General features: G+C 37.0%; 2 protein-coding genes across 2 annotated transcripts; one reads left to right on the top strand and one right to left on the bottom strand.

Moving 5' to 3' along the window:
* Positions 1–1,400: 1,400 nt before the first annotated feature.
* On the top strand, positions 1,401–9,235 carry LOC108678933 (exosome complex exonuclease RRP42). The gene is made up of 6 exons (XM_018167427.2): positions 1,401–1,614; positions 5,767–5,963; positions 6,320–6,485; positions 7,009–7,203; positions 7,499–7,657; positions 9,084–9,235. The coding sequence occupies exons 1-6, from the start codon at positions 1,558–1,560 to the stop codon at positions 9,183–9,185; spliced, it is 876 nt and encodes a 291-aa protein (XP_018022916.1). The 5' UTR covers positions 1,401–1,557; the 3' UTR covers positions 9,186–9,235.
* Positions 9,236–9,473: 238 nt separating this feature from the next.
* LOC108678925 (rab3 GTPase-activating protein non-catalytic subunit) lies at positions 9,474–27,939 on the bottom strand. Its single transcript, XM_047884023.1, is given in 28 exon segments — positions 9,474–9,716; positions 10,231–10,383; positions 10,756–10,845; positions 10,848–11,006; positions 11,188–11,359; positions 12,166–12,278; positions 12,900–13,043; positions 13,415–13,596; positions 14,380–14,553; positions 15,465–15,582; positions 15,805–15,923; positions 16,073–16,696; positions 16,957–17,250; positions 17,633–17,778; positions 18,337–18,488; positions 18,678–18,758; positions 19,442–19,527; positions 20,119–20,360; positions 20,770–20,892; positions 22,186–22,332; positions 23,055–23,208; positions 23,515–23,615; positions 24,205–24,404; positions 25,521–25,644; positions 25,975–26,053; positions 26,594–26,716; positions 27,283–27,393; positions 27,885–27,939. Coding segments are annotated over 28 exon segments (4,404 nt in total). The 5' UTR covers positions 27,925–27,939; the 3' UTR covers positions 9,474–9,563.
* Between the last annotated feature and the right edge of the window lie 12 nt (positions 27,940–27,951).

Here is a 27,951-nt window from a genome sequence, read left to right on the forward strand (position 1 = left end):
TTATTAAAAGTTTCCTTGTGATATCAGCGGAACAAGTCGGATGTATTCTGTTGAGTCGAGTCAATCGCATTCGTATAACTATACGTACATGACCGTCGGACTTTATATACTTATTATTCGGGAATCACTTTTTAGAACTCCATCTCATTGGTAAATATCATAAATTCGGCGACTTGAGTAATGGACACGATATTTGTAGCCGGTCACAAACTAGACCGTTTGAGTTTCTTTTCACAGAAACGACCTCTGTGAACAGTAAAGAGCTATCAATGGTCATGATAACGTTAGATAAATAATTCATATTAATATATGAAAGATTATTTGATAAAATGATATCTCGTAAAATAAAGTCGCAAAATTTGGTTGTTTAATGCAGTAATTGCTCACTATTTTCATGAAAAAGTAAAATTTTTTCTATAGTTCAAGTTTGTTTAGGAATTACATGTTTAAAATCAGAACTTCATTATTAAGCTTTTCGTGATCGAACGAAAAATAATGTTGTACTTCATTATTAATGTTATGAAACTCAATAGGTGGCTTTCGATAAGTTTTAAATTTTTTATTTTCTTTTGCCCTAATACTTATTTATTTCCAGTGAAAATTAAATACAACTTGATGAAGATTAGACTCCATACATATCATAATCAACTACATAGTATATTTACCTGTTAGGAACACTTTCGGCCATCAGCAACTAACTTACCAGAACCCTGAGGAAATTGAATTTTTCTCAGCGAACTTACTCGGAATAAAAACACTGCACTGACTTTATCATGCGTTTCCTTTTAATTTCAACACGTATTCATGAATTATTGCTCCACAAAAAATTTCCTAGACGTTAATTAATTAAATCCAATCATAACTGACTATCAATATAAATATTCGAAATAGTCATCAATAGAAAAAAATTCAGCGTAATGAACTAATTTTTCGTCACTTCTTTTTTTTTATTCGAGATCGAAATGCGTGTCTTGCATTACCGTGACTATTTCCTGCTGAGTGCTGGCACCAACTGACACACGAGCTCTTTCTGAAGCTTCAATGGGCTGGTAGAGCCTAATGCCTTCCATCAAGCCACTACAATTTAGAATTTATTTATTTAATTCTTACATTATTGCACAGTTTAAATGGTTTTCTTTATACTTGAAATTTTTTCCGATTAATCATGCATATGAAAATTTTTCTAAATTTATTGATAAAAAAATTTCACACGTTTATCAAATTTTTAATGGATACTATTTTTTAGAGTGTTGAAATTGATCACAAAAAGATGAATTTATGCAAATTTATTATTTCAAATTATAATATTTTGATGAATTAATGACTATAATTTTCAGTACTTTGCATCCTTATTTAATTTCCTTTGCATCGGAACGGAGTTCTTGTTGTTACCGCTGAACCGCTCCGTAAGTGCATGCTTGTTTGCTTCCAGTGATGCCGATGTTTCCCGCACCCGCAGTTATTGTGGTTTGTGGAGATTCCCTCAGTGTGGTATTGCTTTTTCACAATCTCTTTTGCTTTTGAATTTAAGAAAAAATCTTTTCGAGATCATTCACCATGGTTGATATCAACTTGAGTGAGGCAGAGAAACGATATATCATAGATGGAGTTAAGGTTGGTTAACTTGGAGTCTTGGGTTGTTATTTGTTTGATTAATTTGTTTTTTGTTTGATCAATCTGAAACATTATTTAGTCCTATTAAATGTTTTTAATTTCATTAATAAAATAATGAGTTTCCAAATCAAAACTCATTGCCTAGTGCCTGCTACCAATCTGCAATATCTTGAATATAATATTAATAGAATAAAAATATTAATAAATTTTGCAAAAATTGCGGATAATAATAATTATTTATAGATGATTTTCACAAATCAAGGGCAATAATTATCTGTGCCAAATAAATCCAAACCAAATTACCAATTAGGGCCAATGCACCATATTCCAACAGTCAACACTGTAGGTAATTCTGACACCCCTTAACTTTTCCTTTATGTTAAGCTTTGTCTTAGTTCCACGCATGCACTAGTGAGCACCACTGTGCAGAGAGTGGATGAATATTGCAAGGTCTTTGGGGATACTTCAGTAGCAAAATTTATGCCCTCAGAAGATCTTGCCATTTGCCAACACATTTAGATTGAAATTCTTTCATTTAAAATATTTGTCAGTCTTCGGCCAACTATTTAAAAAAAGTAAGGTTTCTGATTTGTTGGATTGATTAGTATGCAGTGAAGCTTGTCTGGAAATCAGTTGCGATGAGTTCCCACCAAAAAAAATGTAAACATCAAGTTTACGATTACGTAGTTGCGGTCAGTGACGGTCACATTAGAGTGGTCAGACTGCATTATCACATGTTCAGTTGACACTTGCTGTACAATCAGACTGTTTTTAGGGTAAAATTAGTTATTTGGAGTAACACGTGCATGCAACCTTGTTAATACGCTGTCTCTTATACACATCTAGATGTGTATAAGAGACAGATATAAAACTGGGTTAGTGGATAGATTTTATATGCGTCGTTCAACACTTTAATGATATGTCATGGCAATTTANACATCATGGCTTGGCCAATTTTACCGATGTCATTGTCATTTTTCACGTCATTGATATAAATCTGGAAGCAACGTAAGTAAGTAAGGAATTTCCCAGTTCAAATATTTATTTATTTACTTACATCAACTTCGAAAGTGTACACATTTTAAAATTGAGTTGTTATGAGACCATAACTGAGAAAATGTTGCTCAATGGGTTAGTCCAGTCGTAAATGAGACTTTCGTTATTCCCTTCCTATCCACCCCCCCCGCTGAGCCGGACCGGTCGATGCTCTTGCAAACGCATAAGTACTCGCAATAATTCCCTGCCACCATGCTAAGAATCCTTTAAGTATACTTGTATTTGCTGATTTTAAGTGGTAAATAAATTAATAGATGATTGATTTAAGAGACAGTTTTAGACACATAAAAAATATTCTGACACAGGGAGTCAGAATTACGACACACAGGATGTCGTATTCCAACACAGGGTGTCAGAATTATGAATTAAAATTTTTGTAGCGCTGTCAGAGATCGGAATTAGTCTCACAATATGCCACATTTAGTCACACACAGTGTTAGAATTCAGCGATTTTGTAGAATTGAATTCTAAAGGCTGTTAAATAAATATGGCAACAGTTTGTGACATTTCATCATTGCTGGCGCATAGTGTGATGTTTTGAAAGTGACATAAACCAGTCAGAATTTGAGTTGTGCATACAGTGATCTATTTCTAGCCATTTATTTCTTGCTACGTCCTTAAGGTGTTTCGAATATGGTATGTTTACCCTATTACAAATAGGCAAAAAAATGTGAAAAGATATATAAGCATTAATAATATAAAAAAAAAACTTGGAAGTTAGAAACAACAAATAAAAATATCAAACTCTAAGTTGATGTACAAAATAGAACAAGAGTTTGCTATTTAATCAGGACATGCTGTTCATAATTTTTTATTATATACTTGCTTCAAAAATCTTATCTCTCTTAAGAGAAAAATTTTAATATCAAATAGACTAACAAATATATCAATTTTTTTAGGCAAATTGTAATTGGATTTTGTAGTAATATTGCTATAAATTTGAAATATCGGACAGAGGTTTCCTAAAATTACAGGTAAATACAATATTTTTTCAGGTGATTTTTGAAAAATCACTCAAATAAGATGCGTTTAAAAATTTATTTTCAAAGAACACTGCTAAAGAGGCCAGTGTCTCTGACCTTACACATGTACAATGAATTTCTAATCTTGTTATAAATATTAAAAAAAGTTTTTCTTAAATTTTGTTAAATTTGAAAAAATTTTGATTTCGAAAATTATTTATTCTGTCAATTGATTCATGCATTGTCTCCAATTTTATGCAGGTGTGCAAACTGCAAAATTTCAGATCACTTGGACAGGTAGAATGCAGAAGTGTGTTAAATATTGATTATACCTAAGACTTTTTGCAGGCAAACAAGCAAAAAGAAGTGTTGTAACAAGAAGTGAAGTTAAAAAATGTTGTAAAATAGGCAGTTATTTATAATAATTATTTTTTAATGAAGAAATATGAAAAAGACTATAGGAATTGTTTAAATTAGCCAGATTTATAGTCATTTTTATTTGATTCTTGGCTTGTGTCTCAAATTCCACTTAGGTATTGCTAGAGACCAGAGAAATTAACATAGAAACTCTAATCGGACTTGGACACAAACACATTTGCATAAATGATAAATTATTGCATAGACAATAAATGAATGAGACTGTACTAAACATTTGTTTGCATTTGAATTGCCTAATCATACCAAAATTCCATTATTTTGAAATGTAAGCCTCTAACTCTACTTGCTTATTATATACTTGTATAAGAGTACCAGTATATAATGAGATTTAGTGTTCTTTAATTGTTGTTTTTGCTGTGTACCATTTGATCATTTATTACTTACAGTGCATTCCAAATTTTTTCTTGACAAAATAACCATGCACCAGGCACATTTAGAAATTGAAGACATAAATTCTTGTGCACCTAGCACATCTTCCCTAGTATGGCTCCTGAGTTAGAAAGTTAACTGTTTAATGCAGGCCTAATTAGCCACATAAGACATAACAACAATCAACCTGCATAATTAAGCAATTACCATTTGTGTCTCAACTAAGCTCTTCTCCTCCTCTTAAGTCTGCCAAGTGAATGGAGCAATTGAGACTTTCCAAGCTCATACTATGCATTATACTATTACATATTTTAAGCATTGTAAGTTTTCCAATAAATTATTTAAAGACAATTAACATTCATAATTATGAAAAACTAACTTATTCTTATTAACTTACTTATTAGTACTTATTAAACTTATTCTAATATTAAACTTGCCTGGTGAGTTGGAGTACTATTTCTGGTCCATGTCACATGAACCTCTCCCAATTTATATGGTCACTTCGAGTTTCTAATTGGTTTAATTATATATTTTAACATACCCTAACCATGTTATTCTGAAGGAATAGCATGATAATTGTTTCAATCACTTAGCACAGTTAACATTGATATATTTGCTAAATTTTAGGCATACTTGTCAGAATTTTTAATGTAAAGTGTAATTACATGATTTATTAAATGATAATTGAAATGATAAATGTGTAACTGCAAAACTTGGTTAGGGCTCATGGTAAGAACATAGCAAGTCTAACCACTTTATTGGGTGATGCAAGAAAACAAGCTACATTGAAACAAATCCCATCTTAATTATAGAAGGATAAAGTTGCTATGGAATTATTTAAGGATTTTACTGAGCGTTAGCAAATAAATGAGCACTTATACTAATAACAAAATTTAAATGGAGTAAGATTATAATACAACAATCTTCAGTGTTGCGTTCGGTGAAAGAAATTTAACTGCTATTAATGATGTTTATTTTGTTTTGCAATGCCTTTTTGCACTCACTTTGACTGTAACAACTTGTGCTTCATGAGTTGGAAAATACATCAAAAGAACTAGGAAATAGAGTACATTGTATTGAATTTGAAAATAGACTTTAACAAATTGTTGGAACACACATGATTAATTAATGAAAACTAATAAAATTTCAATAATTTAATAACTAACAACTGATCTCAATGAACTTAACTTCTAATTAGTAATGAAAATAAGGCTTTTTTTCTTTAAGTTCTCAATCTGCTGGCTTCTAGGCAGTATCATGATCAACTAATAAAATCTCTACATTGTCTAAGATTTCACTAATGTTGTGGGAATTTAATCCTTTGCAGCTCGGCATTCGAGCAGATGGCCGTGGTCCACTAGATTACAGAGAGCTGGAGTTAGAAACTGGTGTGCTGGATACAGCAAATGGCTCTGCTCGAGTGCGGCTACACAGGACAGATATTCTGGTCACTGTAAAGATGGAGCTAGAGCCACCATTGCCTGGACGGCCAAACCACGGCAAACTTTTGTTTTTTGTTAACTGGTACGATGAACACATGTGACATTTAAATGTGGTGAACTCTTCTTGTTTCTTGAAATTCTGAAGCTTAAATTTCCAACTCAGTTATTGGTTAAATATTTGATTATTGTGAATAAAAAATTGGTAACATTAGATCTTTTATAATTATTCTATTTTATGTTTTACCACTTTGAAAGCCTCATTACTATTCTCAATGTAATAACAAAAAATGTATTTTATCTAGCGTAATTTTTTAATGAAAAAAAATCAGCTACTACGCACTTATTTTCTGTGAGATGAGAGTTGAGCTATTAATTAAAGCTGTGGAAATGAGAGATAAGCAAATCATTATACTTTGTTTAATTGAAAATTTCCCTCAGTTCTGCCAACGCTGCTCCTGAGTTTGAAGGTCGTGGAGGAGAAGAGCTGGCAAGTCGACTGAGCAGCGTCTTGGAGCGCCTCTACAGCGATGCCAATGCATTCAACACAGCTGGCCTGGTTGTAGTGCCTGGCAAATATGTTAAGGCTTTCTACGTTGATGTTGAGGTTAGTCTGGATATTGATTGCTAATACAACTCAAAATATTATATTTTTTCTTGTATTATATGAATGTTCAGAATTAAACCGCAGAGAATGTTATTGTTTATTTAGTTTGTGATGTACGTATAATTACACTTTATACATAGGTAAAGACATTTCTTATTGAGTTAATGTATCTATTATGTACGAAGATTGTTAAAGTTACCTCTGGGCATCATTATTCCATTTGTAGTTTTTTGTTCAAATTTTAGTTAATTTGGTTTACGTTATATTCAAATATTCATCACAATTCAAATATTCAAAAGTTCAAATATTCATCACAATTATTTTTTGACTCGTTCACTCTTGAGTGTCAAGAAATTTATAATGTATCAAGCAATGGAAAAAACGTGCTGCTTTCGTTCACTTTAAATGTGACTGGAATTACTTTTCTAAATTTATTAATAGCGGAAAATGCTCGCCTTTTAGACAGCTTTATATTCTGAAACTCATATGCATTGATCACGTTTTTTGACTCTCATTTCTGCAGGTATTAGAGTGTGGTGGTAATCTTTTTGATGTAGTATCTCTGGGTGTAAAATCCGCCTTGTACGCAACCCGTACTCCACGCATCACCATCACAGGGGAGGACGGTGGAGAGCTAGAATTTACACTCTCAGACAACCCATACGACGTCGACCGACTCGACGTTACCAATGCTCCTATTCTCATTACGCATTTGAGGGTAAGCAGCCTGATACCTGATACTCCTATGTTGTGAATATAATACCACTGTTAAATTTCGAATAGAGAGAGACTCGTGCAAATGAATTAGATTCATCTCACAGAATAGTAACTCCCATAAACCTTAACAAATGGGCGAACTATTCTTCTCACAGAATAGTAACTCCCATAAATCTTAACAAATGTACGAACTATTCATCTCAAAGAATAGTACCAAACTCCCATAAACCTTTAAAAATGGACGAACTAAATTACTTGTTGCTAATTGTAATTTTTCGATCAATCGCGGTTACCAGATATCAGAAGGAATAACAATAGTGGATCCTACAATTGAGGAAGAGCAATGTGCCCCCGTGAGCGTGGTGGTTGGTGTGGCTCCCAACGCCACCATCTGCGCCGTGCATCTTCTGGGTCCAGGCACCATCGGGCCCCACACACTCAAAAAAGCTCTCAAGGTACGAGCGTACAAACTTTTAATAACCCTTTGTTTATGGATACAGTAGCCGTCGTCGATGTTGTTCGTACATAAAGATCTGCTGGGGCCATACTTTCAAAACTCGCTAAGTGAAAGTAAGTACTTACGCTCTATTTTCTTGTCTATGATTGGTGGATTTACCTTGAAAGCCCGTCAATGATTGGCGGATGAACTTACGATCTCTTAACTTTTTTTGAAAGTATGGGCCCTGGGACCGAGTATTCCGTCAGTACACAAAGGATTAGGTACTCTTAACCTCCAACACAATTATTCTTATTTTTGTTATTAATTTTGCGTTTACAGAACTGAGAATAAGACGGAATGAACGTTGGAAAAGAAGTTAGTTTATTTTATTTCAGTGCGTGTGCCATGCGATGCTAATCAGAATCCCATCTTACGATACAAAATTAAAATTTATGTGCGATATTTCATCTAAAATCAGCTCGTCTTTCTTCAGCTATCATCAGTCATATACGGGTATTCATATATTTTTTCGAAGGCCAGGAATTTATTTTCTGGAACAGTATCTTCAGATGACGTTCGGAGAGTTTTATTCTTTATTGAGAGGTCATGATAATCCTGGGGAGCTGAGCAATCGCGTTCAATATATAATACCCGATGATTCAAGCACGGGTCTTCAGTAATTAGAAAAGCAAATAAGAATTCATATTGTATATAAAACAATATATTTAAATAAAAATTATAATAATATGAAAACGTTGAACATGAAATTCAGATTGATGGATAAATGTGAAAAGCTTCTATTCAAGTATAGTTCTAGAAAGCGTGGTTGTTATTAGTCATTGCACTACTGCTACCAACTTCATCAAGTAATTTCAGATAGGGTCAGCGTTAATTTCTACGTTTTTTCACTGCTGTAATCATTTTGGCACACATTTCTTCAGAGCACTGGATTGACAGGGTTAAAATCTTTCAATTGTTTTCCAAACATTAAAATAATGCTCACAACCTACAAAAAATATAACTCGGTACTCATTGCAGTGAGTGACAGAGCGCATTTTCTCGTCGACGAAAACGTTAAGTCACGGACAGACAGACGGACATGACGAGCGATATAGTGACTTTTTTCCATAAATGAGAAAATGCGCTAAAAGGCCTTATTTTTCATAACTGATTAGAAATTAAGTTCATCAGCATCAGTTGTTAGTTATTAAATTTATAAAATTATACCGTATTAGTTTTCGTTAATTAATCATGTGTGTTCCAACAATAAAGAACAATTTGTTGAACTTTATTTCCAAATTCAATACAATGTACTGAATTATTCTTATGATGCATTTTCCAACTTATGAAGCAAAAATTTTTACAGTCTTAACAGTTTTAATGCAAAAAAAAGAAGTTCAAAGAAACAGTTGAGAATATAATATGCTTTGGTCTTTCACCAGGGAAGTGCAGTGCTCGGGGCCGAAATTCACGCTCGCCTCATCGCAAAGCTGAAGCAAGAAGAAAGCATTCCTGACAGACGCATACGAGGTTTTCTCGGATAACATTGCTACTTTCCAATTTTTTGCCCATAAATGTTCTTAAAAAAGCGAAATGTATCTCTCATTCCCATTCACTGCGCCCACCCGTGATACTATACCCATAGTGTAACTTGTGCATTATACAGACAGAATTATACCTTCGTAGATAACTTCCCAGAAAATGCTAGATATGGTAACAGGATATTCTCTACTGCAAGTATAGAAGTTTGGGCTATTTTATCTAAAATAATTCAACGTGATTTTCTAACGATTGATAGAACCATAATAGTGGTTTTGGCTAACGACAATAAAGTCTCTCTGGAAATATAATATATAATAAAATTCCATAATCTAGCTACGAATATTGTAAATTCATGTCTCTGCTTTCTAAAACTTGAGCCCTCATGCCGAGTCAAGCAAAGATGTGAAGGCGAAGAGGAGGTTTTCTGCTTTGGAGTGATCGGCTGACGAGTCTGGAAGAAGTCTCATGGCAGTTCGGAGGAGTTGCACGCTATCGGACACAGCCACATTCGGATTTTTCAGTTGATTTGCGTCCTGCAAGTAATTGGCAAAATTATCAGAAATACACATTTCATCAACAAGTTGAGGAGCCTGAGCTGTGTAAATTTATATTAACATTCATAAATATTTGTATCACTCGTATTTTGATGACGAACTTCTACCGTGTTGTCTGGTTTTCAATGATTAATTATTTGAATGAGCAAAGTGTGATTGTATGTTCTTGTTATATATTCCTCATTAAACGAAATCTAACCACTCGGTATAAATTTTTATACGATGAAATCTAATTTAAGCGGCTGGAATACACCAGACCGTTGGAAAATAACTTAAATTTTCATAGTGTGCAAAACGAACTGCGACATTTAAACTTAAACCAGCACTGCATTCTTAATTTTCAGGAATATTGACATTTCTGGGTATATTTAATTTCTCAAGGAAATTCGCATTTGCAATTAACTTACAAACTACATACAATCTGCAATTCCCTTGAAATAATTGAGCTCAGTCGAATTTCCAAATTACGAAGCGCATCGTTCATGTCACTTACCAGAGATTTGATCCAATGTGATATTGAAGCGCCGAGGTTGACTGTGAGAGGCACTGGACGAGGGCTGGTGTCCAAGAGATACTTGTAGCGGCAAGCCGCGAGGAGCACCAAGTTCTGACCAAGCTGCCTGGTCTGACGCACCAAACGCACCGCCTGCATTGGGAGGAAGGGCATCCTTGGTTAATGTTTCGGACGTCGCAGTTCCAGGCCACGCTGCAGCTAATTCACCTCAAGGCTTAGGAGCTTATTGAGATTACAAAGTATGTTTCTAATCAAATTTTTAACTGGGAACAAAGAAAGCTGCTTCCTACATTCATGATTTTTTCCGGTCCTGCTAAGGAAAATGATAATTCTAGGATATTATATATTATTGTTATGAAATTAAAAATTAAATTGAAAAAAGTCAACTTGCCAAAATTATTCAGTCGTTCTTTCAGATACCAGTCCTAGCCGTTTTGCCTAGTTTACTTCCTAGTCCGATCGCAAATAATAAATAGTGGGAAATCGAGAATAATTTCTACTGACATCTTCGGCGAATTTATCATGTCCGCAACTGTAGAGCTCGATGACTTGGTATCGGTAGAGGTGGTCGAGTCCCACGCCCCAGAGCTCACCCAACTGACCTCCTGGTAGACGGGCTGGTCAGGCAGCGTGGCGATGGCTGCGGTTATTGCGCTCGTCAAGAACTCGAGTCTCGCGCTTGTCACGCTGGGGGCTTCATCGACACCTCCTTGAGCCCAGTCCACGTGCAAGCTTTTGTGCAGCACACACCGACTCTGGATATCAAGTTAACCGTGAATGAAAAAAAAGCAATTATGTTAGATCTATTGGTATCCTGAATTATGTCGATTCATCGGTCTGATGCAGTGCTAGTAAAGTATTCACGCATCATTAAACTGGAAAATTCAGGAACTGAGATTGGTGAATGAGATGAGCGTTTTCTGGATTTTCACTCACTCTTTCGTTGTAAAGCGCAAGAGGTTTTTTGCCTCTGATATCGAGAGTGGCTATGAGTCTGAGGGTGTCGGTGAGCTGTGCGTGCAGCAGCACCAGGTCGTAGGACGTCGCCCTCTGCAACACTGCCACCTCCACCAGGCTCTTGGGGCCGTGCCAACTGCCACGTCTACCGCTACAACGCGCAAAATTTCTTTAGTCGTTCATACGCATATCAAGAAATAAATCGTAAATTTCTATAATCATATCTAAAATTTATCGAAAATCAATTACATAGAGAGCATTAATGGCAGAGCACGATGAAAAAATATCAATATACAACTAGGACAAACGTATATAAGTACTTATACCATCAGTCTGCTTATATCGCAAGTTCACAAGGAATTTAAAAGAAAAAAAAACGCCAAGAAAATTCACCATATCGATATGGAAAACGTTTCGAAGTCCATCTCCATCATCAATTCGACTAAACTAAAAATGAATAAGTCAAAATTCAAAGACAGACATAAAACCTAAACAAGACCTAACATATCGAAATATATCTATTCGATAAATCTATACCTATATCTAGTCCAGTTGATTTCGATATAATGTTAGGTCTGGTTTAGGTTTTATGTCTGTCTTTGAATTTTGGCTTATGATTGATTTTATTCATTTTTAGTTTAGTCGAACTGATGATGGAGCTGGACTTCGAAACGTTTTCAATATCGAAATGGTGAATTTTCTTGACGTTTTCTTTGCTTTTAAATTCCTTAGGACGAACGTATTCGATACTATAAGTTCTAATTTTTTCAATTAGATTTGCTGTCATTGCGGAGACTTTTGAAGAAGGTTCTATCTAAAGAAAAAATTGTTCAAATGTACTACAACTTAATGGGCTTGCTGACTGAAATTTTGCTCCAACTTATCTCAGCCGCCAAAAGAATCCTACAGAAAACACCTTGACGAAGGGAATATTTTTATGCGGTCAGTCAATTTTACCTTGTAGAGGACGGAAGGTCAGGTCTACCATCGCCCTGGCGGTCAATGAAACGGTGTTGGATCAAACTAGGTTCGCTGGCTGTGTTCTCGTGGATGGCCACCATATTGCCCACCTGCAGTGAAAGAAGCATTCAAAATGTCATCTTATTTTGTTTTGTATTTTGCCTGAATAAACAATCGCTAATATGTAATACATGGCTGTAATTGGATAATCAATGAAGTTTCCATTCAAATTCTTGACTACCATAACTAATATTTATTAGCTTGCTTACATCATTATTGAGAAAATCTTCTGCTTATGAAGCTCAGAACGAGCGAAGTGCGGACAAAGACATTTAAGTTTTCCCAGTAAAATTTTCTTTTGTGCGAGTTCTTAAATAATCTCTGGCTACGCTAATGTTAAGTGTTTTATGAATTTTAATTCTATTATTTGTTGGGACAAGCTTCAAGTAGTTTAAATATATGCAAACACATTTAAGTAGTTTTAACTAGGTTAAACATTAAAAAATGCCATTAGAACTTCATACAATTGGAAGAACTGCAGACAGAATTTATAGAGGGACCTGATAAGCTCGAGTGTAGATTTGGATGGTAAAGATTGAGTTTAAACTCAAACGATCAAAGAAAAATTCGTATCTATGATAAACTCTTGTTCGAAGACTATATTTACTCCTACATAGTAATAAATGTAACAGCAAATATTATTTCGTCCTATGTTTACGATGACGGTTTACCTGATTTTGACGGTCGTGTTTGTCAGAGTTGAGCTCATTTTCTTCATTAGCTTCTTTGACGCCAGGGCTTTGGACGCGCGAGTGCTGCCAGAAGCTGTCCACGTGCGGCACCTGGGCTTTTTCTGTTTGACACTTCACGTTGCTCTGCATTGCAAAAAAGCCCAAGTATGGGTTTTTTAAGAACAAAATATATTTAATTCAAGTGTCTTCTCGTATTTGATCGATTTTATCTTGCCAGCAGTAACCGTTCTTTAAATTATTTTGAAATTAGCAAGGAGGGAAAAATTGATTCCCTAAACACAACTCTGAACTTAATCTGAACTCTAAACACAACTATGAACTGAAATCTTTAATTTAATTTAGCTTATTATTGACCAGATTCAATCCAAAATTGACAGGACAACGTATGCGACTTCGTAGTCCTGCTAACTGACCTTTAACATACCCGACTTTTGTTTCCTGATAACTGACCTTTAACATAACCGAATTCTGAGTCCTGATAAGTGATAACTGACCTCCATTATGACGGCCAGCAGCTGCCTAGCAGCAGTCAGGAAAGGTAAGAGTGCGTGCCTGGGCATCTTGATGGCACTGAGGCATTGCGACGGCGAAGGCAAGGCCCCTTGTCGCTCGATGGCTTCACACACGCGCCGTAGCACAGGTCCCACCCACTTCTCCCACACCATCACGCTCACACCTGCGCGTTGTCACTTCAGATAAGGCTGTTGAAGGCATTCGTTGAATTCATGTTATCCAGTTGAAAAGATGGTCGGATAAAAATGAAGAAAGTAATGGTAATTAATAAATCAATTTAACATAAATTTCTATTACTGTAATTTAAAATTTGGAAAAGTGTGGGTGTGAACCGTGGAAGTCGATCACTGTTAACCGCGGCCATTTTTACTCATTTCCTGTGCATTTATTTTTTTACATACCAGAGATGTGTGTACAGCGACATCTGGAGTAAGAACATTTGAGTCTAGCTTTACCGCAGAGGTCGTGACGTTGTGAGGGTTTAGGTTTGAGCGGCTTTGAGTCGGTTGTCAGTCGTGTCCCGCCAGCCCTACTGTGAGGTTCTACCTGAACTCACCTCGCTCTGTTGCTGCACTAGCCATCTTGTGCCCCAACGCTAGTTCTGATGGCTGTGCTCTGGTATTGCTATTTTAAACGTGCTGCTTTTAAAGTGTTCGTTACCGAATGATATATAAATTACCTTTTATCCCAATAAACTGGACTTTCAATGAACCAACTGCAATAAAATGCCAAAGGTTGAAATTTTATCTGACAAGATTGAAGGTTGCGGCAAACTTCCGGTGACATGAGTAATTCACTATTATAGCATTTTAGTCATTAAATGAAGTTGGTTTACTATCTTCAAATGCTAGAAGATAACGAAATAACAACAGTTGATCAATAACTTTAAAAAGCCGGTTGTGTCTAACCTGATGACATAACATGCATTAAAGCAAGCACTACAGACCGTGGCGTACGTGACTGTTGGGGATATTGGCGGCCATGGCAGCAGCGGTGCTAAGCAGCACAGGATCGTGCGCGCTGTGCAACCACGCCGCGGCGCTCTCCCATGCCACGCTCGCTGCCAGGCTAGCGGCGCTCATGCTCTCGGGGAACACTGCGCTCACTTCCACCACGCGTTCTGCTCAAACATAAAACGTTGAATGACTATTTCAACTAACAGTTCTAAATAATATGACTAAATATTGTTACTCAAGTTCTCGGGGAACACTGCGCTCACTTCCACCACGCGTTCTGCTCAAACATAAAACGTTGAATGACTATTTCAACTAACAGTTCTAAATAATATGACTAAATATTGTTACTCAAGTTCTCGGGGAACACTGCGCTCACTTCCACCACGCGTTCTGCTCAAACATAAAACGTTGAATGACTATTTCAACTAACAGTTCTAAATATTACTTAAATCAATCATTACTTTCAATCAGCAGTAACTTGTAAATAATGACTTTATATTGTCACTCAAGTTCTCGGGGAACATTGCGCTCACTTCCAACACGCGTTCTGCTCCGACATAAATATTTGCATCTCTATTTCAATCGACAGTTAGTTACAAATGTGACTAGAAATAGACATTGATGTTCTCGGGGAATACTGTGCTCACTACTTTCACCACGCGTTCTGTTCAAATATAAATCTTGGCATCATTATTTTTATTTGGAGTTAGTTTTAAAAATGATTTGAAATCGGAAACGCGTCGCGCGGTTTCATTATTATAAAAATAGAAAAGATGGTGGCTAACTTAAGAAGGTACATCGAAGTATTGCGTCAAAGATTTGGTGCTCATACTGTATTTGCGTATTATTAGCATGACCTATATTATTAGAGAAGCATGACTTCCTTGCTCTCAGATTATTTTCTCTCACGTTCAGCCACAGCTTGCACCATAGGTCGAACGCTATCCCTGATAAGGGGGCAGCGGTCCTGCATCGGGACGTCCTCGTAATCATGCTTGAGATCACTTTCATATCAGGGGCAAGAGAGCTTCTAAACCAGATTAAACGAAATTTTGTACATGGGTTTTATACTTGCCATAAATAGAGACGAGGTCCAAGTGCGAGTCATTGGGAAAGCTGTTCTCGAGCAAGTTGAGGTGGGCTCCCTCAGGTACATCGTCCTCGTCTATTTCCAGGGCCTCTTCTGCGTAGTCCTGTGCAAAAAAAATCAATACATCGACATGCAAGAAATCACTCCTTAAATCTTAAAGGGTACAATTTCTCTAGGGTAAGAGTAATATTTCTTGCCAAGAAGCTTCTACGAGTACAATAAATTTTTGCATGATATATGGAACTACCTAATTTGTATGGCTTCGATACAAATATTTTAGCTGACAATCGACAGAAATGAATCCGCAACAAAATGGCAGCCTAACATGATTCAGTTTCTTGCAGTGGAGGATGTGAGCGTCGACGGAGGATGTAAGGGAGGCGAGGGCCTCACATGAAAGACCTGTCCTCACAAGCCACTGAGCAACTGCCTCACAAACGCCGCCTGTAAGCAAACACAATTTTGTATACTTCAGCTAGAACGCTATAAATAAAGCAGTAACCTAGTCACTTCTGATGAAATGTAGAAAGTAAATTGTTTCAACCTAACAATATTATTGTTTATGTTGGATGGTGAATAACCAAAAGCATTACCTTTGCCCTTATCTATCATCCTCTTAACGGAGACGCCAGGCGCTGCGGTGGCAGGAGAGCAGAAGTTCAGGAGCCGTTCGAGGGGCAAGAGTCGCTCTAGTTGCTTGACCACGACAGCCCACTCGGTACTCTCGACTGAACAGTCTTCCCACTCACTCAACACGCCGGGATTCTCATAGGAACCTGCCAACAATAGCTTAACCTCCTCTTCAATCTCAGTGAACAAATCCCAGTCAGTTGCTGCAGTGCTGGAAACATTTCCTGATGATAAAGGAGCATCAACTTGGTGAGAATTGTCGCCGAGTTCGTGGGTGGGCAGATTCAAGGAAGAAGCGTTGATGTGATTTGAAACACACGGTTCAGGAGAGACAGTTTGGTTTTTCACATTTGATTCCTCAGCCATCGAGTCTACTCTCGTCTCTGGTTCATTCGTGCTCGTTCCACGTGACTGTTTCAATTGGAGGCGGCGCAAGCGCTTGAGTCTTGCCTCCAATTTCGAGTTAATAAAGCGAGACGCAAGTGCTGTGAGGTAAGCGCCTCTGACGCAAGGCCACGACACCAACTGTGCCCTCACGGAACTCCACCAGGCGTTGCGCTCGTCTTTGCTCTGCGTGACGGATTCCTCTGAAAGAGTGTACGAGATATTGAGATGCCTGTTATCAGGTGAAATCAGACAGCAAATAACATAAATTCTCAAAAGAATTTTTACTAAAACAGAAAGGTTTAGTGATAATCACAATCAAAGCTAATCCTTACAAAACTCAATTTCAGCATACGTTGGTAAACATTGGCGGAAAAGGTTTTTATTCATCAGTAAAAAGTGGCAACGAAGGAATGGAGAATTCTCTCCATTAAAGACACATCACAAGAGTAAAATCACACACCAGTAAGAGAAGCGAGGGACGTAAGCAGTGACGCCATTTTGAGCGTCTCCATCATTCGTTCAACGACTCCTCGATAGGCGTTTGGGCCAACATTCGGGGGCGCGTGAGGCGGGGGAGTGAGAACCTTGACAGGTCCGCCAGAGGTAAAAACGTTGCTTTCGTCCTCGTAGGAAGAACTCCAGTACAGCAGCAGGAGCTTGAGGAGAGACTTGACGTGTACCCCGCTGGCTTTCAGTGAAGCGTGAATGGTTGCAATGTTCTGTTTAGACCACTGCCAGCCAAACAAGAAACGATCTGGGGAGCAAGATAATACGACGTTTAAAAACGAATGATGTAATATATATTCGGGCTATGGCATGCTACGTATAATGTTCGTAATAATGAGGTTTATCACCACCCAATAGTGTCAAATGAAAGAAGTTAAAATTATATCAGTAACAATTCGTAGATTTAAAAGTCATTCTTGACATTTTTTCTTCTGGAAATCCATTTTCTTTCAACAGAGAGAAGATGAATTTGAATACTACGCAATTTGCGGAAAATGATCAATTTAGAACGAACCCTAGAAAAATAGTTCAGGCCATTATTATAACTACAAAATTATTTTACAGCCAAATTGATATTCTTAAGCATGGATGAACACGCGACCTCAGACTAAAATAATTAAAGAACTCACTGAGTGCCGACTTTCTGTCCTTCGAGATGTTGTCTCGTAAAGCAATAGGCAGAGGCTCCGATGAATCAGTGCCCGGTATGGTAGCAACAGCTGCGTCATCGGTAGCACGTAGTGTCGGCGTTTCGATTTGTCTTGAACCAAGACTACTAAAAAAAGGTAAAGACCAAGTGTTAGTTTTCTGGAATATCCTATTCTACATGCACACGAAATAAATAACAGTCCGAAATTTAGAACTTATTATTAGGCAAGAAAATCTGTCAAGTCTTTGTTGAAATGGAGGCTTGGGAAAAATCCATGAATACCATATTTTCCACGTGTAGGCTCAATTTTGCAATATTTAAGAACCACACTTCAACATGGGTGGAGAAACGAGAAAAAGTTTAGTAATAGATGGCAGAACAGTTGATTAGCTTACTAAGACTAATATAAACTTGAACTAATGCCGGATTAAGACACGAGTTCTCTGAAGATTAAGACATGTGTTAACTTCTGACTTCTGGGCTCACTGAAGACTGAGGCAGGAGTTCTCTGAAGAACATTAGGAATAAACTGAAGACTAAAGAAGGACTAAACTGTACATTAAAACAAGAGGCAACTGAAGATAAGGACAGGAGCAAACTGGAGATTACGACAGAAATTAATGAAGAGCGAAACAGGAGTTGAAATAAATACTAATACAGGTGTTAAATAATATAGCGAATTACTTATTGATTGATCTGTCATTGAGGTCTTTGAGGCGAAGCTGGGCCGTGTTCAGGTGCGGCTGGACGCTCTCCTTAACAACGCCCAGGTCGAAGTTTCTCAGAAACCACGCGATGTTCACTCGAAACCGCGGAGCATCATTGCTGAACTTGACCTGATCGGAAAATCATCATAAAATGGGAAATTTATCAATCATTAATCATGTTTTGTTTGTTCAGCGTCAAAGACTTCAAGCGTCCAACTTGATAAACGATGAAATGGAAAAAAAATTATTAGCAACGCAATCGTTTATAGCTGTATTAAATATTATAGTACATCGACCATGCAAAATGTAATACAGCACCTTGACATTCGAAGGCTGTTGTTGCGGACGCATAAGAGGCTCGAGTTTCGAAGATTCCAAAGAAAGACGATGACTCAGTTCCTGCAAATATAGGCAAGTACAGTAAATGAGAAATTTTAATTCCTTCCAATCTAATTATGAACCAAAACAGTTTTTTCTAGCGTAACATTTTTTAGCTAATACTGACGTAGCCAAAATAAAATAATAGTAAATGAGCTATAATCCACTTATAATTCCCATTTATAAGAAACTCAAATGTATTTCAAGAGCAAGGTTTTCCCACCAAATGGTTTGAGTGCTCAATTGATGGTAGTGTTGATCAGGAAAACTACCAAAATAATTAAAACATTGCAGCATGATCATCAGTTGCTAACCACAAATCAAATACACCTCAAACTCAAACACAAATAGATCTCTAACATAAAAAAAAAACAAATACATCTCAAAGTGTAGAAATCTAAATAATATCTTTTTCAAGTATCTTCATCGATATGAAGATCCTTCATTAACTCTGGTAGCTTCATCTTTTTCGTTGTTTATAGCTGCGAACGAGAACATCGAAATATATTATAAGAAAGATCTCTAAAAAGATTAAATAAGAGTTCTAAGAAGTCTATATTTGACGCACGACAGAGCACTTTCTGGAGCATCCTGTCTGTTCTGTTCACAGCTCTTGCCAGATTCTTTTTCGTTGTTTATAGCTGCGAACGAGAACATCGAAATATATTATAAGAAAGAACTCTAAATAAGAGCTCTAATAAGACTATATTTAACGCACGACAGAGACATTCTGGAGGATCCTGTCTGTTCTGTTCACAGCTCTTGCCAGATTCTTTTTCGTTGTTTATAGCTGCGAACGAAAACATCGAAATATATTATAAGAAAGAACTCTAAAAATACTATCAGCGAACGAGAACCTTGAAATACACGATGGTATCTAATTATTTATTAACCCTTTAGCATCCACCTCTCTTGACGGTGCAAAATACCACATTGCGTCCACATTTCTGAAATAAATTCACTGAAAATAAAATTTACCAGGCAATATATATGTTCAGCTGATCATGGCACAGCCTAATAATTAATGGCAAAATATTTGTCCAACTGGACGAAAGAACTTCTTACATAAACAAAAACTCTATTTTGAAAGAAGGTTAACTTATAGCGGATCGGTTAGTTTCGAAACCGCTACAATTCAAGAACTTAGAACGGGGATTATAATACGAATTTGCCGAGGATAGTGTTTTAAGTGTATTTTGTAAAGTATGGAAGTTGCACCCCAAACATTGGCGGATCAGGCTGTTATGATCCTATGGATAACTGAATCTACGAAGAAACAAAATGTCAATCTTTAAGTAGCTCGGATGGTTTGCGAAAAAGACAAATATTCTAGAAAATTAATAAAACTGATAACAGATAAATAGTGTCCCTACAAACTCACGCGGCAAAAGCTGAGGAGCCTCAGGCAGATACAGCGGCCACAAGGCGAGCAGGACGCGATGTAACAGCACAGGCGAGTAAACACTGGGGCAGTGAGCGAGGAAGGAGAGCAGCTGTACACGAGCTGCCGACGTCTGCAGCTGAGAACTTAAAGCAGCTGCGGCATCTTCCTCGCCCCGTTTAACTGAGGCTTTGAAGCTCCTGAAGAGGTGGTAGTCACGAGCTCGCTTGGTGGTGCGCCCTCTGTCAAACGTAAAAGTTAATAATAAATTACTTCTAATCGTCGAGTAAACTTCGTACAGCGAAGGATGGACAAACAATGCAAAATAAAGATAATATTATTGGCTTAAAATCAGTCTTGAAGTCCTGACCTATAGTGCAAATGAGTGATATAAAGTGCAATGTGATAAAACCAAGAATTTAAAAGCAAAGAAAACGCAATTGCGTTTTAAACATTGCGATTGTAGCGGACTGACGATATAAGTACTTTGTAAATAAATATTAGACAGAAACAAGACATTATCACAATCGGCATCAAATTATTGGGTGCCACCGGAAACAAAATTAAGCATACGACAGGCCTATAAGGCTAAATGTGCCTCCGACAATCATTGACGCAACGGACCACGCAGCCTTAGAGTCGAGGACTCACTCGAGGAGAAGATGAAACGGAATCTCGAGACGCTGTAGCGCTCCGTCGGGGGTGAGGAGAAGTACAGAGTGCAGCAACTCGCGCTCCCGACTGCCAAGCATGCCATGGTTCGTGTACAGCAGCCTATTATTACAGAGGAAAAAAATACGTTAAACACACACGTACATATGCGTACTCGCGGTAAGAATTCTTCGACGAGTGTACCGTTAGAAACAAGTACTGTATGTACATTTATCTAGTGTACGTACTTTATTTTATTGAGTTCAGTACTATAAACATTATTTAAATGAATATCTTGTAATCTGTTTACGTGAATTCGCTTATTCATTAATTGATTTTTAAGTGCGCAGCAATTTTTCAAGTTTAAGTTCTTTAAAACGTACTTTAAAAATTGCTAACGGTGTCCGACCAACACAAATATGAACTCATACCTCAATAGCTCAATTGAATCATAACATTAATCATTTCCTAACATCAATCAGCTTCGTTGAACAGCTCGTCGACATGCATGGATGATAGCAACACTATTTTTAAAAACAGTACATAGACTCTTCTCTGAAACAGTATAAGGATTCTCACTCATAAGCACCTTAGAGCATGCTAGGCCATTTTCAGTCGTAAACGGATATTTTAGAGGATTTTCGAAGTCCGATAATAATAAAAGTTCCATCGACAATATTCATAAGGGTTGCTTCTGTTCAGCGATATTTGACTAGGAATATTTTCGGAACTTGCGTCTTGGAGAAAACGGCGGATTACTGTGACTGTAACCAACCGCGCGGATTAAAGGGACTGTAACCAACCGCGCGGATTAAAGGGACTGTAACCAACCGCGCGGATTAAAGGGACTGTAACCAACCGCGCGGATTAAAGGGACTGTAACCAACCGCGCGGATTAAAGGGACTGTAACCAACCGCGCGGATTAAAGGGACTGTAACCAACCGCGCGGATTAAAGGGACTGTAACCAACCGCGCGGATTAAAGGGACTGTAACCAACCGCGCGGATTAAAGGGACTGTAACCAACCGCGCGGATTAAAGGGACTGTAACCAACCGCGCGGATTAAAGGGACTGTAACCAACCGCGCGGATTAAAGGGACTGTAACCAACCGCGCGGATTAAAGGGACTGTAACCAACCGCGCGGATTAAAGGGACTGTAACCAACCGCGCGGATTAAAGGGACTGTAACCAACCGCGCGGATTAAAGGGACTGTAACCAACCGCGCGGATTAAAGGGACTGTAACCAACCGCGCGGATTAAAGGGACTGTAACCAACCGCGCGGATTAAAGGGACTGTAACCAACCGCGCGGATTAAAGGGACTGTAACCAACCGCGCGGATTAAAGGGACTGTAACCAACCGCGCGGATTAAAGGGACTGTAACCAACCGCGNGTTCCTAGTTATATATTGACCATTTACCTTTCCATATCCTAACAGCGTAGCCTGCAGCCACGTCTACGAGCACCACCCGACCGAAGGTGTCCGTGACAGCAACCAAGCGCGGGTCCGGGGAGACCGCTACAGCAGTTCCGCATCTCCGCCCTTCAGGCAAACACCATCTGTATACACCAACACAATGAATAAACATTTGTTATTATGATATCAAGGTAGATACAATAACGTCTTGCATTCAACACACTATATAGTGTGTTGAATGAATGAAAGTCTACTTGTATATTAATATACAAGTAGACTTTCATTCACCCTGCTACTTATATGTATTATATATTACATAAAATACTACTATAGTACTTAGTTTCGCATGAGAGGAAGAGAAGAAATGAATTAATGTCGAGGCAACATCTTGTTTAGTTTCAACGATTCTAAACGCAATATCTTCATATTTAAGAACGGGCTATTTTAATTGCCAACATAAAACTGTACAATAATTCCAAAATTGCAATAAAGTTATTTTGACGTACGTTTTTACTAACGGCACTAACAAATATTGCAAAAAAACTGATAAAAACATTTTGACACTTCATACTTTTCAAGGTCGTAGCTTGTCGAATACTCATCAGTACGAATGGGTATTGCAACACTATTTAAAACTTGCATGAATACTTGAAACTAAAGGCAACAAGCAAATAAGAACTACAGCACCTGGCCATATAACATATGAGGCGACAAGCAAATAAGAACTACTGCACCTGGCCATATAACATATGAGACAACAAGCAAATAAGAACTACTGCACCAAGGCATATAATAAATGATAGTTAAATAGTAAATGCTTTACCTGGCCATATAATAAATGAGAATAAAATAATAATTGTTTTACCTGGCGGCTCCCATGACGCGACTGGTGAGGGCTGAGGCGAGCTGCTTGGCCACGTCCGAGACGTGCAGGGGCGTTGGTTCGTGACGCCCTTTGAACAGCGCCACGTAGGGCTCCTCTCCCGCCGTCAGGAGAGAAACTGCGCTCGTCCTCAAACCTGCATCAGTGACGCAAATGAAATGACCTAATTGTGAGAGGTTATGTAGCGGTGAGCGAAAAAGCAAACAGTTGCAGAGACCAGTAATCGGTTCTGAAAATGATTTTATTTTGCCAAGTTATCAGAAGTAGGATGAAATTGGGATAAAACTTGTAGTAATTTAGGTTCTCTTACCCCCAATGATTGCATCTCTGTTGAAGCCAGACTGAGTTCAGAATTCGGTTCTGAGAATGGTTTTATTTTGCCCCAGTTATCAGAAGTAGGATGAAATTGAGACAAAACTTTGAGTAATTTGTGTTCTCTTACCCCCAATGATTGCATCTCTGTTGAAGCCAGCCTGAGTTAGGGTTGCATGGCTCATGGCATCGTAGAGGCACTCCCGCGCTGACCCCGCGATCCCTACAGACCTGATATAAGACATGAATCAAGCTTAAATGAAACTTGAAAATAAGGCAAGATTAAGAAAGGATCTCTCAATTACAAGCATATTCGATGCGTAAATTGAGCACAGGTACGTGTTGCAGCTTCACAATGGAAATCTTGCAATGAAAGTTGAAAATAAGCCATGATTAAGAAAGGATATCTCATTTACAATCATATTCTATGCATAAAATGAACATACGTTTTGCAGCTTTATAATAGGAATCCTGTAGAAGCTATGTTCCGGTTGTGAATATATTTTTTGCTCCTTCGACTAATTTGCCGATATAAGCATAAATTAGTGTCCTTAGTAATATAATGATATTTTTTGCCGTGGCCTAATCAAAATAAATCTTTATAAGTCTCATAGGAAAGCCTGTGTTGTTTACACAGAATTAACAGAATCTACTTCATCACAGTACTAACCAAGATATCAATTTCAGTGACATGAATTGAATAATTTAGATTCAGTACAGTAAGAAGTTAGTTGAGAGCTTACTTTGTTGCAGCAGACCGGCCTTGCAGGAGCCATTTCTTGTAGGGCAGAGTGGGACTGTGGCCAGTCAATGCACTCACGTCACCCTCGGCACTTGCTTCAGTATTGATATACAAGACAGATAATAATGTTCGTTATTATTGGTAATTATTTTATGATATAGAGATGAATAATGAATCGAATATTTAAGCGCCAAACAATCGCTTTCAGTACGAACTTCAACACCCAGAACGCCAACGCCAGGTTCCTCAAAATGCTTTTGGAGCAACACGACACCATTCTGGAAATTTGGCCAAATGTTTTCATTTAAAACACGAATTTCATGATCAAGAAATGGCGAAGAAAACACCACACTAATAGGAGAAGGTATATAGGATTTCAGGGTTTCAAGCATTGATAATATTGATATAGAGGATATAATTGTACATTAAAACATTGCGTATTACTATCACTGGCATTGATTTGACTATATCATGCTAGTGTCATTAAGGACTGGAAAATTATGATTAAATAATTATTAGCCTGAAGCAATAGAAAGCCTTAACCTCAGTAACACGCTTCACTGTCCAGACATACTTCACTAGAAATTTTTTCCTTTCCTGATAGAAAAAGTTATTTCATTACAAAACAAACATCTATAATAAACCCTGCTACTTTAGTAAATAGATTTCAGTAAATAAACATATCATTTCCAAAAGTTTCAGGTACCTATACCGGTAGAGCCATTTTTTGACCAGTATTCAAGTGCCCAAGTTTTCAAAATAACTAAAGACTGCAAGATCAAACATGGCTACACTAAAAATATATTGAGACTAAAATTCTAATTGCTTTCAAATTTATCTCTATTATTACATGTGCCTTGTTTAAGAACCCTATCGTTCATACAATATCAGTAACTATTTCCAGTGACAAAAGACAGTTAGGCTACGCCCCAAGCCTTTGGGCCAGCAACACATCAGACAAAACTTAGTTACTTGTCGCCTGATAACAGGTTCATGTCGGCTCATGATGAATGAGGAATGGTTTGTCTGTTTTCATGATGAATGGTTTGTCGGTTTTCATGATGAATGGTTTGTTGGTTTTCGTGATGAATGGTTTGTTGGTTTTCGTGATGAATGGTTTGTCGGTTTTTGTGATGAATGGTTTGTTGGTTTCTGTGATGAATGGTTGGTCGGTTTTCATGATGAATGGTTTGTCGGTTTTCATGATGAATGGTTTGTTGGTTTTCATGATGAATGGTTTGTCGGTTTCCGTGATGAATGGTTTGTCGGTTTTCATGATGAATGGTTTGTCAGTTTTTTTGATGANTTTTCGTGATGAATGGTTTGTCGGTTTTTGTGATGAATGGTTTGTCGGTTTTCATGATGAATGAGGAATTGCCAGGAAAGCACCCAACCTGTGTTAGCCAAGCAACAGATCCAGCTTGTGTACACACGAGGATGCAAGTAAAGTCTGGAGCCCCAGCACTGCTGCGCTGTAGTGAGCTGATAGGCAGGCACATGACGGCGCTGATGTCTTCACTGAAATGCAAGTATCATCTCATCATCACCATCGTCAATATGTGCAAAATGCATATGAGAAAATAAGTAAACTTATACGTAATTTCATGCAGGTTGAGTGTTAATTAAGGAATAACATGGATAATGGATTATGATAGAAAATATCCAGTTAATAATTTTATTGCATACAATCACTGAATTGCAGATCATTTGGCCAAATTCCTATTCATACAATGGAAGAGATGAATTTATTTGAAGCTATCATTTCCTTAAATCATTTATCAAGCATGGCCCAAACTAAAAAATAATCTTAAAAATAAATTATCACATGAAAACAAATTTTAAACTGACGGACACACGCTGGGAACACCTCGCCAAGCTGGCCGCAAAACAAGCTGTTCTTCAGCATCTTCAGGAACTTCCCAAGAACCTGTTGAATAAATTCACATTCATTTTCATGCAAAAACAGGTTCATTATGCACTTGAGTAAATCAAAATTTAAATGCATTTATATAAAAAGTGGAACCTTGGATAATGAATGAACAAAAATTTAAAATAACCAGGAAGTATTTAACTAAAATTTCAGGTTGTGTCTAAATCACAGCAACCCTGGCCATCTATGAGTATCCTGCACAAATCTTGCAATAGGCTCAGAACAAGTTAACTTTGATTGTCATTTATTTTTATAGGGAAATTAGCTCTGCCCAACAAACCACCTTCCTTGAAGTATACACGAGTTCATCTTTTAAGGCACACAGATAGTCAAAAATTACTATAATATCAAATCTGATCCATATTTTTGATTCTTCAATATTTTAAACAAAAACAAAGAAAATAAATTGTAATTTACTCAAATGCTCAGCAGATAACATCAGAATCCTTACATTTTTTGAATAAGGATAATGATGATAATAAAATAATCAAATCTATATTTACATGACAAAAAAACATGATGCTATGAGCCACTTACCTGTTAGTACACAAAGCTTCCTCTCCCTAGCAATGGCCATCACGTCTCCAGTGGGACTGACAGACACCTTGCACTCATTGAGCCAATTTGCTTCACTCCCAGCCTTGTCAGCTGCTTTTCCACCTAAAGAATTAGAAAAAAATACATCAGAAGAAGGAAATAGAAATACAGATATTACAACTAGCATAGTTCAAGAAACTAGAAGCGTGCAAGATGGTTGCAAACACTAAGAAAGCAAAATAGTGCATAAAAAAGATAAATGTAAAAGGCAAATAATGGCTAAGCTAACAATGAACAAATCAATTACCAAGAATTCCAAAAAGACAAAACTACTAAATAGCAACAGGTGGATAGCAAAAAGCAAGGTTCTAGAAGAGAACTGATTAGGAACTATTGAGTTTCAGATAAAAAACTAATGCAATAAGGTTCTTGAATTATAATTAATGGAGCTTGCATAAAAATACAACTTTGAAAAATTCAAATTGTCCAAAATATAATAAAAGATTCAATTATTATTATAGCAATGAATTAAAAATGATTAAAAATACACTGGAGTAAGACAAAAATGATTAATTTCTATAGGAATATGAAAATTTAATTTCACTGAAGAAAAAAAATCATACAAAATATAATATAGCCACCTGGAATCTATAGAGCGCATTTCTTTGTAAACTCAAGTGAGAAGATACCTTGGAAGCTACCATGCAAAGCTTTGAGATTGTAACAATGATGAGAATCATTCAAAGAACTAGGTTGATCTAGAGGATCCCAGCTACCCCAGTCATCTGTCCAGGCAGAATCTGCAAGAAAAAAGCTAACAGAAATGAAAATTGTGCAAGAAATGTAAGCTGTTCAAGTGTGAGATGATAAAGGTTTCTAGAAATTTCTGGTAAGAGGTATGGGATGGCAAATAAAAAATTATTTTATATAAAAAAGCACAGCATTTCAAAAACAGGGACTCGAGCTTCATGTGAGAAATCCATGAATGCTCTGAACTAAAACTGAGTGTTTTATTTTTACCACTCAAACAATATAAATGTATTCATGCATGAAGTATTTTTGTTATTTCAACATTGACCAATCTATATGAAATCTTTTGGCACAGGAATAATTAAAGAAAGATAAAAATTTATCCTCACTGCAGAAAGCAACAGTAGGTTACTCATCCTTTCTCAATAACTTTGAACTTACAAAACACCTCATATAAATTTTAATATCATTTTAAAAAAATTGGAGGTCAAATGAAGAATATATTAAAATTTGAGTTGTATATATATTTAAATGAACCAACCTGGAGACCATATCCAAAAAGATGCACCTGATATGCTCATTCTGTAATATCAGGCAGAAGCCACTTG

The sequence above is a fragment of the Hyalella azteca genome, unplaced genomic scaffold (genome assembly GCF_000764305.2).
Source record: "Hyalella azteca isolate HAZT.00-mixed unplaced genomic scaffold, Hazt_2.0.2 contig1796, whole genome shotgun sequence".
Classification (NCBI taxonomy): Eukaryota; Metazoa; Arthropoda; class Malacostraca; order Amphipoda; family Hyalellidae; genus Hyalella; species Hyalella azteca.

Coding starts and splice junctions, on each gene's coding strand:
- LOC108678933 (XM_018167427.2), top strand. CDS start 1,558: ATGGTTGATATCAACTTGAGTGAGGCAGAGAAACGATATATCATAGAT. Junction 6,486..7,008: donor CTTTCTACGTTGATGTTGAG/GTTAGTCTGGAT, acceptor TCATTTCTGCAG/GTATTAGAGTGTGGTGGTAA. Junction 7,658..9,083: donor CACTCAAAAAAGCTCTCAAG/GTACGAGCGTAC, acceptor GTCTTTCACCAG/GGAAGTGCAGTGCTCGGGGC.